Source organism: Alexandromys fortis, unplaced genomic scaffold (genome assembly GCF_014885135.2).
Source record: "Alexandromys fortis isolate MF-2015 unplaced genomic scaffold, M_Fortis_MF-2015_v1.1 scaffold_1, whole genome shotgun sequence".
In the NCBI taxonomy this organism is placed as follows: domain Eukaryota; kingdom Metazoa; phylum Chordata; class Mammalia; order Rodentia; family Cricetidae; genus Alexandromys; species Alexandromys fortis.
Window position 1 is genome coordinate 13,129,368 of NW_026067927.1, and position 18,854 is coordinate 13,148,221.

Here is an 18,854-nt window from a genome sequence, read left to right on the forward strand (position 1 = left end):
GCACGCCCCGTGCGTGCATTTGCTCGCGTGTATGTGTGTGCCCGTGTGTTTCTGCGGCTGGGGGTGTTCCTGGAGAAGAGAAAGGGTGAGGGCTGGGAACAGGGTGGGGCTTGCAAGGAAGGAAACTAAGCCCCCGCAGTTTCTGGCAGAGCTCAGGCCACAAGAGCCACAGATAAGGTGTATAAAGCCACTAGACACAAGTCCCAGGCCTTAGAACTCTTACTTCTGCCCTGGCCTCCGCACTGAGGGAGGAGGTAAGTTTGCAGTCCCGGGGAAGAAGGTGCTGGGATGGGGTTCTGCTGCCCTGGAAAGTATTTCATTCCCTTCCATTTCACTAGCTAATCGACTTGGTGCCTGTGCTACTGAGTGAGTGTTCCCTGAATGAGCACCACTTAGTACGCATTCAGTTCTCATCCCTGATGGGTCATGGTGAGAGTTCTGGGCGGGTACAGCATCAACAGAGAAGAGAGCCATCAACCTGAATGATGACAGAAGGGGGTTGGAGTATGGAGTGTGTGTGCTCTGAGTAGTTCCCAGGCTGGGAGTCAGGAACACGATGTGGTCTTGCCAAGAGCTCACTTTCGTTGTGTGAAAGAAGACCACAGGTCCGCTTTCTCAGAGAGCAATCCCTAGAAACAGCCAGGAAGTCACCGGGATTGGCTCCCTGGGAACAGTAAACAGGGAAGAAGGCAAGGGACGAAGGACGCCCAGTGAGGAGCTGAACGGACTGCTGTCGGCTTCAACTACCCTGCCCTGCGGAAGTGCCCTTAGAGATTAGGATAATTGGGTTGTAGGTCCCCCTGGCGGCTGTGCTGCGCCGCCGCATCCGTTGACCTCAAACCCCTTCTCACTAGACCCGGTCTCTCTGGTCAGTCCCTCTCAGGCTTTTGAGACGTTCACCTACGCTCGCTTGCCCCGCCCTGAGCAAGATGCGACCCACGGGCCTCGAGGGTCACCGGATGCCCGGCCCAATGCTTTCAGTGTTCCTGTTGGTGCTGCTCCTGTTAGGGTCTTCACAGCCTCTAACAGGGACCCAAACCAGATCAGGCATCTTTGGAGCACCAAGTACTCCCAGAGTCCTCACCAAGCCCGACGGCACCTCCAGCACCCCAACCACTGCCGGCAACTCCAATTTTCCAGACCTGCGAGATCGCGCGAGAGCCCTGATGCAAGACTTCCCTCTTGTAGACGGGTAGGTAAAGGATGGCTTGGGGTGAAACCGGGCTGAGCATACTCCTGAGGACTCTGAACCTGCTGGTCCTCTCCTACTATCCACTTCTACATGTTGCCCCCTATCAACAATGTTTGGCCTTTCTCTATCACTCCTTCTCTGGTAGCCCAGGCTTTAGGGCATCTCAGTATGGTCTGGGTAACGTGGGTTAGGAGTAGCAGAATTATTTCTGCTAGACCTGGAAACCAAAAAGGTAGAGCCATGTGTTCTCTGAGTGGTGTGTGTGTGTGTGTCCCTCTCTTGCACCCAGGCTGCTCCAGAACTTACCAAGTATCCTAGAATGACCTGGAACTTTAAATGAGTCTCCTGCCTTAGCCTTCTGAGTGCTGGGATCACAGGCATTCAGGATGGGTACCATCCAACCAATTCTGTTTGAGCTAAGCTCTTTCTTGACTCTCCTGCAGTCACAACGACCTTCCTCTTGTCCTGAGGCAATTTTACTGGAGTGGGCTACAGGATGCTGACGTGAGAAACTTCACCTATGGCCAGACAAGCCTGAATAGGCTGAGAAATGGCTTTGTGGGAGCCCAGGTAATACATACACACACACACACACACACACATGCTAGCATAGCTGCTGGGGAAGGCTGGAGAAATTGGGGCCCCAGAAATGACATTAGTCAGATGGGAATTCTGTTACTATAGTGACTTAAAAAAACAATATGACGCTGTGGCTAGAGGGGTCAATAGCAAGCCAGCAGGTGGGTATGAAGTACCACAGAGCAAGCATCATGTTCATTATATGTGGTCTTTAGACCCACAAGTCTTTCAGCTGTAAAGGCCCAAAGTCAACCCCTGACTTTGCCTCCAGTTCTGGTCCGCTTACGTACCATGCCAGACCCAGGACCGGGATGCCTTGCGCCTCACACTGGAACAGATTGACCTCATTCACAGAATGTGTGCCTCTTATTCTGAGCTGGAGCTTGTGACCTCGGTTAAGGGTAAGTGGACTTCTTTAGGGTATTGGGGACTGGATGAAGCTACTACTGCTGGACATAATCACCTGACCTGTGCCTACAGCTCTGAACAGCACCCAGAGACTGGCCTGCCTCATTGGTGTGGAGGGCGGCCACTCACTAGATAACAGCCTCTCCGTGCTTCGAAGTTTCTACCAGCTGGGGGTGCGCTACCTGACGCTCACACACACCTGCAATACACCCTGGTGAGCACAGTACAGATGGTGCAAGCACGCTGAAGCAGAAAGCTGCCCTTGTGGACACAGACCAAGGTTTACCGATACCGCCTGGGACTCGCATACAGGGGCTGGTAGTTGGGGTTTATAAGGCAAGATTGGGATTCCTCCTTTTGCCAGGCAACTGGGGTTTTTGAGTTAGCTCTGTAGGGTTGCAGGAATGAAGAGTTTGGCGGGCATGACCAGCAATTAGCTTGCCTCTTGCCTTCCTGCAGGGCAGAGAGCTCATCTAAGGACGTCCACTCATTCTACAGCAGAGTCAAAGGACTGTCTAGCTTTGGCGAAGTAAGGACTCTGAGTGATACTCCACGCAAATGCACGTACCCCTTCCCTGGATGAGTAATGCATGCATTATGTACCCTGCACGTACCCCTTTCCTGGATGACTAATGCATGCATGTATGTACCCTGCACGTACCCCTTTCCTGGATGACTAATGCATGCATGTATGTACCCTGCACGTACCCCTTTCCTGAATGACTAATGCATGCATCTATGTACCCTGCATGTATCCCTTTCCTGGATGAGTAATGCATGCATGTATGTACCCTGCATATGCCCTTTTCCTGGATGACTAATGCATGCATGTATGTACCCCTGAAATTCCTCCTAACCTGCGCTCACAGAAAGTGGTGGCAGAAATGAATCGCTTGGGTATGATGGTTGATTTGTCCCATGTCTCGGATGCTACTGCAAGGCGGGCCTTGGAAGTGTCACAGGCACCTGTGATCTTCTCCCACTCGGCTGCCAGGGGTGTGTGCAGAAATGCTCGGAATCTTCCTGATGACATCCTGAGGCTTCTGGTGAGAAACTTTCTAGCCCTGGGACCTAAATCGAGAAATTCAAACCAGGAGGCCTTGAACTTGAAACTTGTCCCCACTGTTCCCTCAGCCCCCCAGACTGAGCATTCACTGCCTCACAAACCCACAGTCCATTGTCCCCCAAATTATCTGTTGTGGGGTGAGGAGGTTGTTGCAGATAACTATTCCTATACCCCTCAAATATAGGGCCAAGACATTACCTAAATCAGAGTTAAGTCTTGCTCACTGACACTGGCCCCCAAAGCTTTCTCACAGGGTGGAGGTAGACACATAATTATGCTGGGGTGCCAGGCTGAGTGTCCTTTTGACCGTCTTTGCAGAAGAAGAACGGTGGCATCGTCATGGTGACATTCTCTGTAGGGGTGTTGCAATGCAACCCCTTAGCCAATGTGTCCACTGTGGGAGGTGAGTCTCCCAAAACCTGCCTCTTGGTATATCTTTTTCTCTTTTCCTTTTTTCTTTTTTTTTTTAAACACCAAAGACAATCTTATTGGAGTTTGAAACAAGTCATAAACATCAGCATCTTCAGTGATGAGGGAAGGCGAGAGATAGATGCTTAGCAATAAAGGTTTGGAAACCATTCCCCCGTGGGCTTTCTGAATGGTGCTGAGTTTGACCTGAAGACTTCAGGGTGTCAGCACAGCAGTCTAGACAAAAATGCTGTAGTTCCATTTGCAGAGAGCACTTGCCTCCCATGAAGGCCTAGATTGACTCCATCCCCACCAGCTGTTAATACAGAGCAAGTGCCAGGATCGCCAGGGTGATACAGAGAAACCCTGTCTCAAAAAAAAAAAAAAAAAAAAAAAAAAGACATTTTAAGCCGAGCAGTGGTGGCGCACACCTTTAATCCCAGCACTCGGGAGGCAGAGGCAGGTGGATCACTGTGAGTTCAAGACCAGCCTGGTCTACAGAGCTAGTTCCAGGACAGGCTCCAAAGCCACAGAGAAACCCTATCTCGAAAAACAAAACCAAAAAAAAAAGGAGGGGGGGTGTTAAAAAAATGTCCATGGTGGACAAGACGCAGAGCACTTTAGTACTACCTTAGAACCAGAGTCAAATAACCCAAACCGCCTTGTGAGGAGGGCTGGGGACCATTCTAGAGCGATGTACCTGCTATCTGTGCTTCTGCATGGGCTACCCTACCCATCTCTGCCTTCAGTCTCATTGAAAGGAGGCCCTGCCAGGTTTTCCAGACTGGAATCAGAGATGAATTAGGTTGACTATGAACTAAATTAGGGGCCCACTCCAACCTGAAGTCTAGTCTAGAGCAGCTTGTGTTAGTTCTGGTGCCAGGACTGGGAGTGGAGTAACAGCTACAGTTACAGAGATCTGTTTGGGCTACAGATGCCATCTTCCAGTAATTCACCAAAAATGCCAAACACAAAAGGAAAGAAGAAAGCCACCCTCTGTAACTTCTCCAGGCCTTTTCTTTGTTTGTTTTGATTTTATTAGTAATTTATTTTATGTGTATGGGTGTTTTGCCTGCATGTATGTCTGTGTACCCTAGACATGCCTGGTGCCTGCAAGAGGATAGAAGAGGATGTCAGACACCCCAGAACTGAAAATATAGATGACTATGTGGATGCTGGAAATCAAACTCATTTCAGGTCCTCCAGAAGAGCAGGCACTGCTTTTAACCACTGACCCATCTCTCCAGCTCTTTCTAGGCCTTTTAAGAAATATAGATTTGTTGCTTTGACCACATATATACAAATCTATGAAAAGGATAATACTGTAGACATCAAGGAGTTGGGCACTATTCAGAAAGAAAGGCCTCATAAATATTACCCTGGCAAAATTGTTTACAATATCATGCAGCATGCTGCTGGCTTTGTTGTGAATAAGCAAGTCAAGGGCAAGCTTCTTGCCAAGAAAATGTTAAGACTGAGCATTGTTAAGCTCTCTAAGAGCCAAGATAGCTTTCCTGAAATGGGTGGAGAACAAGAAAAACAAAAGAGAGAAAGAAAAGAAAAATGAAAGAAAAGGAAGCCGGAGAAAGGTCAACTGAAGCAAATACCAGTCTCTTCCACTCAGAGATGCTCACTTTGTGGGACTGACTGGGAAGGAGTCCAGGCGGCTGGAGCCTGTTCCCTGTGAAGTTATGGCTTATGAAAATCCTAGACTGAGCTGGGCAGTGGTGGTGCATGCCTTTAATCCTAGCACTCATGAGGCAGAGGTAGGCGGATCTCTGAGTTCGAGGCCAGTCTGGTCTACAAGAGCTAGTTCCAGGACAGGCTCCAAAGCTACAGAGAAACCCTGTCTCGAAAAAAGAAAGAAAGAAGGAGGGAGGGGGGAAGGGAGAGAGAGAGAGAGAGACAGAGAGAGAGACAGAGAGAGAGACAGAGAGAGAGACAGAGAGAGAGAGAGAGACAGAGAATATCCTAGGCTGTAATCCAAGGAGGAATGGGATCAGCCAAACCTAGTTCCAAGGCCACTCTTTCCCTGAAAGCCCCATTCTGTTGACTGTCCATTTCCCCAGATCACTTTGACCACATCAAAGCAGTGATTGGATCAGAGTTCATCGGGATTGGTGGAGATTACGATGGCGCCTCACAGTGAGTATTTCTCCGTGGCTGATCTGAAGCTGCTCTCGCAGCATCAAGGTCCTCAAGGCCTTTAGGCTTTGCCCATTGGACATCTCTCCATCCCCAGGGCTCTTTCCTGTGCTCTCCTGTATGTCTTCAGCCCAAGGCCCCCACTAAGGTACTTTGAGAAAGCTCATTTTTTTAGCCCGTGTACCCACTGCAGACCTCTGAGCGGACTATCTTCTCTGCCAGTTGTTATTCTCGGTACTGTTGTTAAGACAGGGCTTCTCTGTGTATCCCTGGCTGTCCTGGAACTCACTCTGTAGACCAGGCTGGCCTTCAACTCAGAGATCTGCCTGCCTCTGCCCTCCCAAGTGCTAAGATTGAAAGTGTGCACCACCTCTGCCTGGTTTCTCTGCTAGGTCCCAGGAAACTTCCTGCCTTCTTCCCCACCCTCCCTTCCTTTATTTGTTTGTATTTTGGACACAGGATCTCACTATGAATCCCAAACTGACTTCAAACTATTTCTTTTCTTTTCTTTTTTTGTGAAGTGGGGGGCTTTGAGTCAGGGTTTCTCTCTGTAACAGTCCTAGCTGTCCTGGAACTAGCTCTTGTAGACCAGGCTAGCTTCAAACTCACAGAGATCCACCTACCTCCCCCCCAAGTGCTGAGATTAAAGGTGTGCCCCACCACTGCCTGCCTATTCCTTTTCTTTTTTAATACAATATTTACCACTTGGAAAGTGGGATGGGTGTGCATACTAGGGCACACGTGGCGGGAGTCACTCTTTTCTTCTCCCATGTGGATTCCAGAGACTACACTCGGGTTGTTAGGCCTTTAGTCACTGAACCTATTATTGGCCCTTGCGTTTGTTTCTTCAGTATTCTTTTTTTTCTTTTCCAGTTCTAGGCATCCACTTCAGAACCTTCCTGAAGTTAGTCAAGCCAGGGACTCTACTCCTAAGCAACAGCTTCAGATACTCCTTTTTTTTTTTTTTAACAGAGGGGATATCTGCATTTATTAGAAAGCATAAATCTTTTCTTGTTTGTTTGAGTTTGTTTGAGAAAGAGTTTCACTGTGTAGCCCTGACTGGCCTCAAACTCAGAGATCTGAAGCCTGCCTCAGCCTTCCAAGTGCTGGAATTAAAGGCGCACACCACCATTGCCCAACTGGAAGGCATAAATCTTAAAAGACCATTTAGTGAGTTTTAGGAGCTGTTCAAGGAAGGGACTAGGAGTGATAGGGAACTTGCTTATCTATGAGGCCCAAGGTTTGATTTATAGCACTACATATTTTTTTTTAAGAGATTTTCAGACCTCTGAAGAATTAGGACTGGAGCAAACTACTTACCCCTTCCTAGTCTCCAGCCCCACGTATGACCATTGCTGAGGGTGCAACTCAGATAGAGCTGAGGTTTTCAGTTGGATTAGGATATCGGGTCTGAGGTTCGCCTGCTGGTGACTGCACAGGTTCCCTCGGGGACTGGAGGATGTGTCTACATACCCAGTGCTCATAGAGGAGTTGCTGAGACGGGGCTGGACTGAACAGGAGCTGCAAGGTGTCCTTCGAGGAAACCTGCTGCGCGTCTTCAGAGAGGCGGAACAGGTATGGTGAGACGCAGGAGAGCAGGGCATGAACCTGCCCAGGGGCTTCCGTAGCATTAACAGGCTACAGGAGACCCGGAAGAGCTGCTGACTGACAACTGTCACCTCCAGGTCCGGGAGCAAAGCAGATGGCAAAGTCCTCTGGAGGACATGATTCCAGAGGAGCAGCTGGACAGTGCTTGTCACTCGGTCTTGCCACGTCGACAAGAGAAACGGCAAAAGGAAAAGAACCAATCAGAGATCCCAACACATCATACATTCAAGTTATCACCCGAGGGGTTACACTCAAAATCTTCTCCCCACATAGCCCCAATCCTCACCATTGTTACAGCCTTTCTAGGCCTCATTGTATGACTTTGTGGGATCCACGCAGCTCTCCCAGTTATTCTGTACCCTCGAACCCCCTCCACTTGTGCAGGAGCAAACATTTAATGGAAGTAAATGTGTTTAATGTAGACACAGATGTGAGTGTCCTTCTCTGTGGCAGTTCAGGGTAACACGGGCTCCCAGCGCTCATGGTCTGTGGAACGTGGCCTTTCAGCCACCATTGGCTCAAGGAAGTTGTCAGTGATCTGCACCACCTCGGTGGCTGGGCCCAACACCGGATGAAGCCGATGGGTTGGGTCTGGCTTCAGGGAGAGGTCTGGAATTTAGGGGTCATTCTGAACATTTCACCTCAGTACACAAACTGAACCACTGATTCCCACCATAAAATCTCTCGAGCAATTCTTTAGATTCCTAAGAAGGGAACCTGGCTGGCCCATGAGTAACCTTCATTCTTCTTGGGACAAAGGCCAGAACTCCAGGACATATACTGGGTCCTGGGCCTCTGCTGGTTGGACTGGCTTTGATGTGGTGAGATTTCAGCAGTCAGGAAGTTCCTCTTTACCAGGTACAAATTGTCCATGCCATCCAACGCCCAGGGCCTGACTGGGAATTAATAGCAGCTGCAGTAATAATAATAATAATAGGCAATATTAAGAGCCAATACTCGGCTCTTTTGTAGCTTAGTTGGTAGAGCGCTTGCCCAGCATGCAGGAAGTCCTGGATTTGATCCGCAGCACAAAACCAGGCCTGTTGCTGGACACCTGCGGCCCTAGCACTTGAGAGGTAGAGGCAGGAAGAGCAGAAATTTCAAGGTCAGGCTGAGCTGGGGAACCAGCCTGGGGTACGGGGAACATGTCTCAAAAATAAATAATAAACAAATGAAAGCTGGTGCGGTAGCTCTGTAAGTGAAGTGTTTGCCCTACAAGCAGGCGTGAGAACCGGAATTCAATCCTTCAGACTCAAACTTTAAAAAGCCCAAGAGATGGAGATGGCTCAGAGGTTAAGAGCTTGTACGTGCTTTCTGTAGAGGACATGGTAGTATCCGGGGGAAGTGGGGGCTGTGGGAGGCACGGGTGCTGCAGAGAAAACCAGAACTGATCAGTCCCTTCTGCTCTGTCCTCTGTGCTGCAGAGCCCTTCCTCTCAGGTCCCTTCCTGTCTCTGCCTGAAGCCCTCCTGTCTGCTTGGCATCCCAGACACAGCCTTGCCTGTCACTGCCGTGGGTCCCCTTGGAGGGGGCTTCTGTAAGAGCACTTGGCTTCCTGGGGAGCCAGTGGCAGCTGTGTGAGGCCTGCGTGTGTGGCCCATCTCAATAAAGAACAGTAGACCCTTGAGCTAGCTACAGCTGAGACCCCCTTCGTTTCTCCTCCCACAAATGAGAAGGATTTCTAAAAGCCTGCTGTTTCTGGGCTGTAATGAGTATGTTTGGGAAAGTGGTGTAAGATAAATTTGTTAAGAACTCCTCCCATCGTGATTGGCTGCTCCTCTTGGGATCCGTTCATTCTAGTCACACTCAACAGTAGCCCTGTTTTAGCTAGGTTTCAGTATGCTGTTTTCTTTTTTGAGACATTATCTTTTTTTTTTTAGACATGTACCACTCATAAGTGGTTTTTTTTAAAAAATATTTGTTTATTTTTTTTTGTATACAATATTCTGTCTGTGTGTATGCCTGCAGGCCAGAAGAGGGCACCAGACCCCATTACAAATGGCTGTGAGCCAACATCTCTCCAGCCCGAGACATTATCTTAATATACTGAGCTATAACTGTAATTGACCTTGATATCTCTCTCTCTCTCTCTCTCTCTCTCTCTCTCTCTCTCTCTCTCTCTCTCTCTCTCTCTTTCTCTCTCTCTCTCTCTCATCTTTATTTGTGTTGTGTAGTTGAGTTTGTGGGTGCATGTGCCTGGGCAGGCACAGAGGCCAATGCCAGAGGAGGGCAACACATGTCCTACCCTATTATTTTCTACCTTTGAGGCCTGGTTTCAAATTGAACCTAGATGTTCTTTTTAGCTAGATAGGCAACCTCAAGGCCCCAGCAATCCTCTGTCTTCTGCCCTCACACCACTGGGCTTACAGGTAATTTGAGGCCATACCCAGTATGTTACCTGGGTCTTCTGAGCCGGGAAACAAGTTTTCTTAAGCGTGGAGCCATCTCTCTACCTCACCTCATTTTAAAATAAGTTTTGTTTTGTTTTGTTTTTTTGTTTTGCAAGACAGGGTTTCATGGTGTAACCCTGGCTCCCCTAGAACTAGCTCTGTAGACCAGGTTTGACCTCAGACAGAGTTGAAGAGGGACTTTTCCTTATGATTAAAGGCATGTGTCACCACACCCCAAATCAAAGATTACCTCTCACACATTGCTCCAACTTCCTGAGACACCGTTTCCCTTTTTTTTTTTTCTTTTTTTAATATAGGGCTTCTCTGTGTAACAGCCCCGCCTCTGCCTCCCAAGAGCTGGGATTAAAGGCGTGTGCTCCACCGCCAGGGAAGATACCTTCTCCTTACTCCTCCACTCCCAACATGACTTCCCCTCCACAAGCCCTACCCTCTGTGTCTTCCCACTGTATGACGCCTTTTCTCTAACACTCAGTGGCTTACACTTACAGGCAGCAGAGGGTCAGCATGTATTTTCCGGGACAGGTCAGGAAAGTCCCTGAAGGTTTCATCAGCCTTCCCCAAGCTCTTCCATTCATCACTGGGCAATAAAGTACATTGTTTTTGTCGAGTCTCATCAAGAAAGGGTCTGGCCAGACATGGGGTGTGCACCTCTAATCTTAGCTCTTGGGAAGGAGAGGCAGGAGGATTGCCACAGTTTGGAACCATGGAGATGTTGTAGGTTAGCTGGGTTACATAGGGAAATTGTCTCAAAGAATTTAAAAAAAAAAAAAAAAAAAAAGTCTGATGAAAGCACTTTAAATACCAAAGAAAGGGCTAAACTAATGAAGATGAGGGGCTTTCCAAATAAACACTTGCCTAGAGATGGAATGTCGTTTGCCCTCCATATTGAACAAGAATAACTGGTCCCTAAATGGGACCAGGCTGTGGTGGTTTGAATAAGAATGATAGCTCTAGTCAGGTGGTGGTGGTGCACATCTTTAATCCTAATACTTGGGAGGCAGAGGCGGATGGATCTCTGAGTTTGACGACATCCTGGTCTACAGAGTGAGTTCCAGGAGAGCCAAGGCTACAAGAAAAACCCTCTCTGGAAGGGGGCAGGGGTGGCCCCTATAGCCTGGCAGTGGTAAAAACAAAACAACACAGAAACAACAGTGCCCCCCACAGGCTCATATATCTGAATGCTTGGTCTTCATTTAGTAGAACTGTTCCAGAAGGGTTAGAAGGTTTGGCCTTGTCAGAGGTGGTTTGTCACTGTGGGGTGAAGACTTTTTTCTTGAGAGAGGGTCTCACTATGTAGCTCTGGCTGTCCTGGAACTCGCTTTGTAGACCAGGCTGGCCTTGAACACACAGAGATCCACCTGCTTTTGCATCCCAAGTGCTGGGTACCTTTATTTGTTTGTTTGCTTGGGTATTTTTGTTTGTTTGTTTGTTTTTGTTTTTCGAGACAGGGTTTCTCTGTAACTTTGGAGACTGTCCTGGATCTTGTAGACCAGGCTGGCCTCAAACTCACAGAGATCCACCTGCCTCTGCCTCCCAAGTGCTGGGACAAAAGGTGTGTGCCACCACCCCCAACCCTTGTTTGTTTATTGATTGATTGGTTGGTTGATTGATTGATTGCACAGAGTCTCACTCTATACAGACTATGTATTCCAGAAATTACTACGTACCCCAATCTGATCTCAAAATCACTACAATTCTGCCTCAGTCTCCCAAGTGCTGAGATGCTGGCTGGGATTACAGATGTGTGTCACTATGCTAGGCTTCATAAAACATCATTATTATTCTAAACTATCAAGTTCAAATATCCATGATTGCCCAATTTTTATAGTTGATTATCTGAAGCTTAGTATTCTAAAGATATTTCATATTGTGTGCAATTGTTATGACTTAATCTGTAGGTGGGTCTTCCCCCTTTAAAAGAATTAGTAATTCCTTGCAATTGGCTTTTGTTTTGTTTTTGAGACAGGGTCTCACAATACATCTCCAGCTGGCCTAGAGCTCTATGTAAACCATGCTGGCCTCTAACTCACAGAGATCCACTTGTCTCTGCCTACTCTGTGGAATGTGGGGACTAAAGGCAGGCACCACCACACCCAGGATGAAACTGACATTAAAAAAGAATACTGGTTTTGTCCTTGGTATTTTCTGTTTTTTGTTTTGTTGTCTTTTAAATTTTTATTGGAAATATTTTTTCATCGTTATATTCTATCACAGTTTCCCCTCCCTCAACTCCTCTCACCCCATCTTCCGTGTTTTTGAGTTTACTGATTGCATCCTACAGCGTGATTTAGTGTGTTCCTCGGTTCCCTATTTCCTATACACTGCTAATTTGGGGAAGTTTTTATTTACCTGTTTGTTTAGAGGTGTGGAAGCCCTTTATTACTTAACCTGTCCTTCAGGTTGTGGCGTGAGGAATCCTCCTGCCTCAGCCTCTTAAGTAGCTAGACTACAGACATGCACCAATGCAGCCAGCTACTAGAAGCTTTTAACTGTGTATTTCTGGGCCTTCAAAACTGGCATGAGTGCTAGGATCTAGCATTCATTTTAAAATTATTTCTTTATTGTCAGCTGCCATGTGGGTTCTGGGAATTGAATCTAGTTCCTCTGGAAGAGCAGTCAGGGCTCTCTCCAGCACCTACTTATTTTATGTGTAAGAGTTTTGCCTTTGCGTATGTATGTGCACCATGCATATGTCAGCTATCCTCATCAGATCCCTGGAACTGGAATGATGATGGTTGTGAGCCACTGTATGGGTGCTGGGAACTAAACCCAGACCTGCTGCAAGAACAAGTGTTCTTAACCACTGAGTCATCTCCCTAGCGCCTCTCAAGAGTCCTAAGTGAGTTTGTTTTGTTTTTGTCTCTTGTCTCAGAACTGTCAAACTGTTGGGTCTCTCCAGTGACCCCATATTGGTCTTCACACAGATTATCAGAGGCCCTGTGTTGGGCTAACAAAGACTTCCGTTGAGAAGACTCTAGGAGCCCAGGCCTGTATCTCCATCCCCTAGCTTTGTTGGAGGAACTTGGTGGTATTGCCTGAGAAGAAGCATCCATTCTTGCTGCTCTGGCCCCTAAAGCCGGGTGTGCTGTCTCCAGGACAGGCTGACTAGTGTGCTAAAGATGGTGAGTTGCTTATAGCTGCTTCCTATTCCAGGTGGCTGATGTGGGTAGCCCTGGAATACAACCTACCTCTACGCTGTTCCTTCTCTGCTGACAGCCCTCCCTCCCCTTCCTTAGGATCAGCTGTCCACTTCACCTCTGGGAGACATTCCTCTGTTCACACTCATCGCTTTACCTAGCTTGCGGCAGCCAGAGTAACCTTTTCAGCTTCTATATCAGATGTCCTAACTATCTTGTTCAGGTTCCTCCTATAAATCCCCTTCAGACTGAAGCCAAAAGCAGCTCTCCTCACCACAGCTGCCAAAGCCAACTGTAGCCTGCCCAACACCTACTCCAGTCACAACACTTGCTCCCCTGTATCTTTCCTCACCGCTGCTGGAACAGGTTGGCCTCATGTCTGTCTCACGGTATTTACACATGCTGTCTCCTCCAGGAAAGTTTTCACTCCAGCTCCCAAGACTCCCTCGCTACCTTCTCCGCTGAAGCCTTCCCTTAGTACTTTGTCAACAGAACATCACTTATCTTTCTTCCAGGCAGGGCGACATGGCTCCAGTTTGCACACAGTTCACTATGGAGTCCAGTCTGGCCTTGAGCTCTCAGCGCTTCTTTCAACAGCTTAGCAAGTGCTGGGATTATAGGCATGGCCCCCACACAGAGCTTTGTTCTAGCCATTATCTGAAGTTGTAGTGTGTGGGAGGCCTTGCTGTTGAAGGTCACACTCAGAGTCTTGCACATGCCCGTCAAGTACTCTATTACTAAGCTACAATTCCCATCACGGATACCTGCATATTCTATTGCTTATTTTGATCAGTCAATTTTTTTTCGAGACTGTAAAAATGGGTTTCTTCATGTAATACCCCTGACTGTCCTGGAACTCACTCTGTAGACCAGGCTGACCCCAAACTCACAGAGATCTGCCTGCCTCTGCCTCCTGAGTTCTGGGAGTAAAGGCGTGCGCCACCATCGCCCGGCTCCAAGGTGAATTTTGAAAGCTGTATTCACCTTTCGAGATTGTAGAAACAAAGGAAAAGGTGGGGTGCTGGTGGGAACTAGACACTTACAGGGCCGTATGGTGCTGGGGACATAATTTTTTTAATTGTTATTTTGGTTGTTTTTTTTTCTGAGATAATGTTGCTATGTAACCTAGGCTAACCTCAGACTTGTGACAATCCTCCTGCCTCAGCCTCCTGAGTATTGGGATTACAGGCATGTACCAACATATCCTTGTTATGAGGCTCTAAGTTTGCCCTGCAGGTGGAGATGCTCTAATGCCAAAGCGGGTCTGTGACAGTCAAAAGAAACTGGCAAGTAGAGCCACCTGCTGCTCTTGAGGGTGACGAGAGGAACAGGAATGACAGGAAAGACACCCCACTTTCCTCCTCCTCTCGGTGTCTGCTAAGTGGCCCCATGGCGAGGACTCTTAGTAATGTGATTCCAGCATTGATTGCTTCCGGTTCAAGCCCTAGCATCACGATTTGTGTCCTTCAGCAGAGATAAGGCAGGTTAAGAAGCCCTTACTTAGCAGATTCAGAAACCCACTGCTAGACTTCAGGAGGAGCTCAGGGGGTGGTGGTGGTGAAGGATTGTAGAAGCCAGAGGGGCCGAGGACACCATGAGAACACAGCACACAGAATCAATTAAGCGGGGCTCATGGAGCTTGTATGGGTCTGAGATAGCTCCTCCGCACATGTTATTCTTGTGGGACTCCCACAGTGGGGGTAGGAGTGTCTCTGACGCTTTTGCCTTTTCCTCCTACTGGGTTGCCTGGTCCAGCCTTGATATGAGGGTTTGTGCCTGTTCTTATTGTAAATTGCTATGCCATGTTCAGTTGAGATCCCTCAAAGGTCTGCTCTTTTCTGAAAGGAAACAGAGGAGTGGATCTGGGGGAGAGGGAAGGTGGGGGATGGGGAGATTGGGAAGAGTGGAGGGAGGGGAAATTGCAGTCAGCATGTAATGTATGAGAGAATAATAGAAAAAGGAATTGCTTAATAAACATGATTGCAGCATGCCTAGGGACACTAATTCTGAATCATCCAGCCTCCAAGGACGCGTTCGTCATGTGTCATGGAGACAAAGACACACATTCAACAGATGGGAACCCTGATAAACATGTTCTCTGTTTTGAGCTGGAAGAGAGAGAGAGAAGTTGTTTTTTTTTTTTTGTTTTTTTTTTTTGTTTTTTTGTTTTTGTTTTTGTTTTTAAGATAGGGTCTCCCTCTGCATCCCTGGCTAGCTTGGAACTCACTGTGTAGACTCAGGCTAGCCTGTCTCAGAGATCTGCTCACCTCTGCTTCGTTGATGCTGGGATTAAAGACATGTGCCACTATACCTGGCTAAGAAGATAGGTTTTTATTTTGTTTTGTTTTTAATTTATTTTAAATTAATTTAATTAATTAATTTAATTTGTTTTTAGTTTAATTTGTTTCATTTTTTTTTTTTTTCTTTTTGAGACAGGGTTTCTCTGTGTAGGCCTGGATGTCCTGGAACTCTCTTTGTAGACCAGGCTAACCCTGAACTCACAGAGATCTGCCTGCCTCTGCCTCCCTTCTGTGTGCCACCACTGCCCACAGAAAGTGGGTTTTTTTTATGTCCATATCTACTTAAATATGGTAGTGGGGTTAAGCCTAGGCCATCATACTTGTTAGGCACTTGCTCTACCTCTGAACTGCCCCCTTTGTTTTACTCAGCTTTTTCATCTGTTTGTAAAAATTATTTTATTATTAGTATGTGTGTGAAAGAAAGGGGCCGTGACTACCTACCATGACATTCCTATTGAGGTCATAGGACAACTTCCTCCTTACTGAGGCGGGGTCTTCCTTCCCTGCAGAGGTGCTGGGGTTACAGACACATGCCACTGCATCTAACTCTTTATTTTTTTAAAAATGAGATATGCACATAGAACTCGGGTAGTCTGGCTGGCATAGCAAGTGCTTGTACTCAGAGCCATCTCGATGCCCTTCATCTTCTTTATGAGAACAGCAGAAATTTATTATTATTATTTTGCTTATGGACTTTATGAATGATTTGTTTGAATGTAAGTCTGCTCACCAGAAGAGGGCGTCGGATCCATTATTGATGGTTGTGAGCTGCCATGTGGCTGCTGAGAATTGAACTCAGGACCTCTAGAAGAGAAGACGGTGCTCTTAACCACTGAGCCACCTCTTGAACCCTAGAAATTTAGTAAGAAACCATTTTAGCATATCTTGGAAGAGGTGTTTCAGGAGGGAGAGAGTGTTTAGGAAAAGCTAACTACACTCAAATGCGGGCGCAGGTTTCTCAATGGAGAATCATACTTTAGTTTGTTGGTTGCCTGATTTGAGACAAGGTCTTACTCTTTAGCTCAGGCTGGCCTGGGATTCTGTGTAGCCCAGGTTGGCCTTGAGTGTTCTGAAACTCTCCTGCCTCAGTCTTCCAAATGCTGGGATTATGTGTGTGAGCTACTATGCATGATTTTTTTTTCTGATGCAGGATATTGCTATATAGCCCAAATCGGCTTCAAACTCACAGCCCTGCCTTTACCTTCTGATCGCCGGGATTTTACACTTGGCTAGACAATATTTTTTCTGTTAGTGGCGATGTACTTCCTAGACGACAGTACTCATACTGTCGATAGCTTGAGCTCAGGAGCTCCAGGCTAGTCCCAGCAACACAGCAAGACCCTGCCACAAAAACAAGACTAAAACCTAACAAAACCCACACAGATCTAATTAACTACTCTAAGCAGAATTTAGCAAGATATTTGACCCTATTGAGGATAAGGCACATTTGGGCGCTAACACATTTACGTAACGGCTATAGGGTGAGATTAGTTAGATTTCTCGTGTGTGTGCCCCCCCACCTTGCTCCCCACTAGTCTTCAACTCTGCCAGAAGACCCGCCAGGCCCAAGGGGGCGCCCTTCTACTTGGGGGAGCGGAAGGGCGGTGGTGCCCTCTAGCGGCTGCACTGCGCTTCTAGGGGTGGAAAGTTCCAGAGCGTCCGTTGCACAGCCGTGCGACTGCAAGCTTTTCCAAGCGAGGCCGCGTCCTAGGTACCCTGAATCGAAGGTCAGAACCCCATTGACACCCTCTGCCCTATCCCAGCCCTTCTCAGGCTTTTGTGACCAAGTCTGAGCAACATGCAGCCCGCGGGTCTTGAGGGTCCCCGCGCGCTCGGCCTGCGGCCTCTGGGGCCCTGGCTGTTCCTGCTGGAGGTGCTACTTGTAGTTCCGCCTCTGTGGGTAACCTGCACCCCGACCACTCGGGGCATCTCCAGCTTTTCGACCACACTGACGGCCTCCAGTGCCAATGCCACTCCGGACACTTTCAATGCCTCCGCCACACCTGGCGTGACCAGTGACCCTCGTCTTCGAGAGCAAGCACTGGCCCTGATGAGAGATTTCCCGCTTGTGGACGGGTGCGTATGTGCGGGGGTGGGACCGAAGAGGGCTAAGCTTGCCGGGAGGTGGTGGCGCACCCTTTTAATCCCAGCACTCGGGAGGCAGAGGCAGGCGGATCTCTCTGAGTTTTAGGCCAGCCTAGGTTACAGAGAGAGTTCCAGGACAGCCAGGACTGTTTCACACGGAAACCCTGCCTCAATAAATAAATAGATAGATAGATAGATAGATAGATAGATAGATAGATAGATAGATAGATAGATAGATAGATAGATAGATAGATAAATAAGAGAGAGGGCTAAGCTTACCCTTGGACTATTGATGAGGCCCCTTAGCACCTTCGGTGGATATCCTTTCCCTTCTGTCGTTCATGGGTGCCCCTTCTCCCTTTGGCGCCACGTCCGGTGGAAAAGCTTTCCAGCTCAGCGTGCAGGGGGTGGGGCCCAGTGAGGGGCGGGGAGAAACAAGACCCGGGCTGAAGCTTCTGACCTGGAGACCGTGTTCTCACACTGACCGCATCTCCAGCCATAACGACCTGCCTCTGCGCCTGAGAGAACTCTTCCAGAATAAGCTGCAGGATGTGAATCTGCGCAATTTCACCCACAGCCAGACCAGCCTGGATAGGCTTAGAGAAGGCCTTGTGGGCGCCCAGGTAACCGTGCCAGAAGAATGGGGACGTTGGGGACACAGAAACCTGAGCAGGCCAGGCCGTAGACGGCTAGGTACTTGGGGCACGCAGTACACTGTCATGCAAATACAAGAATGTCTGAGGCCGTGGAGGACCAACAACAGATGAGCCGCACAGATGCTCAGGTTCAGGGGAATACATAGAAAAGAACCAGAAAATCCCTGGAGAATGTGGAGGTTGAGGTTGCTAGAACCACAAAAGATAGGGTAGCCTTGCCTGGGACATTCACACGGGGTCATGGACAGACAACAGCTATGTCATTAGTCCACAGCTTGTTTGCTGGCTGCCAAGCTCAGTAGTCCTGAGTCATGATACTATGGGGAACAGTTGACTTACATGGGTACTATGGGGGGCTGAGGCAGAAATGGTGGGCCTAAGAGATCATATTGGCTTGATCGTGGACCTCTGGACCTCCCTCTAGTTCTGGTCAGCCTACATCCCATGCGAAACCCAGGACCGGGATGCCGTGCGCCTTGCCCTGGAACAGATCGACCTCATTCGCCGAATGTGCTCTGCTTACCCCGAGCTGGAGCTTGTGACCTCAGCTGAAGGTGAACTGGAGCACAGCCTGGGATCCACACCACTGGCTCTTTTCTTGGGATGTGGTTGTTTGACTCACTACCGTCTTCTAGGTCTGAATAACACTCAGAAGCTGGCCTGCCTCATTGGCGTCGAGGGTGGTCACTCACTGGACAGCAGCCTCTCTGTGTTGCGCAGTTTCTACGAGCTAGGAGTGCGCTACCTGACACTTACCTTCACCTGCAGCACACCCTGGTGAGCATGCTGCCTGGCCCTGTGGCATGGCAGACAGTGTGGTGAGGAAACTTCTCTCCGTGGCATGGACCTGACAAAAGAAA

The 18,854-nt window shown here is 48.3% G+C and overlaps 2 protein-coding genes and 2 long non-coding RNA genes across 4 annotated transcripts in view; 2 read left to right on the plus strand and 2 right to left on the minus strand.

Moving 5' to 3' along the window:
* On the plus strand, positions 1-7,792 carry LOC126502622 (dipeptidase 2-like). The gene is made up of 11 exons (XM_050143780.1): positions 1-254; positions 874-1,192; positions 1,636-1,762; positions 2,043-2,172; positions 2,252-2,393; positions 2,639-2,708; positions 3,049-3,225; positions 3,564-3,648; positions 5,723-5,798; positions 7,238-7,373; positions 7,484-7,792. Exons 2-11 carry the CDS (start codon positions 930-932, stop codon positions 7,724-7,726), a joined length of 1,449 nt encoding a protein of 482 aa, XP_049999737.1. The 5' UTR covers positions 1-254; positions 874-929; the 3' UTR covers positions 7,727-7,792.
* Positions 7,461-17,778, minus strand: LOC126502625 (uncharacterized). The gene is made up of 3 exons (XR_007591990.1): positions 17,618-17,778; positions 15,984-16,104; positions 7,461-7,563 (listed from the first exon to the last, which is right to left on the minus strand). It is a non-coding gene; the product is annotated as an uncharacterized lncRNA (long non-coding RNA).
* Positions 16,901-18,854, plus strand: part of LOC126502619 (dipeptidase 3-like) — a 5,973-nt gene continuing 4,019 nt past the window's right edge. The window contains exons 1-4 of the mRNA XM_050143779.1: positions 16,901-17,329; positions 17,835-17,961; positions 18,419-18,548; positions 18,630-18,771. Of these exons, the coding sequence (XP_049999736.1) occupies positions 17,052-17,329; positions 17,835-17,961; positions 18,419-18,548; positions 18,630-18,771 (677 nt within the window). The 5' untranslated portion in view covers positions 16,901-17,051. The remainder of the gene's footprint in view (positions 17,330-17,834; positions 17,962-18,418; positions 18,549-18,629; positions 18,772-18,854) is intronic.
* LOC126502624 (uncharacterized) overlaps positions 18,799-18,854 on the minus strand; it is a 12,503-nt gene continuing 12,447 nt past the window's right edge. Inside the window, exon 3 of the long non-coding RNA XR_007591989.1 lies at positions 18,799-18,841. This is a non-coding gene — a long non-coding RNA (uncharacterized lncRNA). The remainder of the gene's footprint in view (positions 18,842-18,854) is intronic.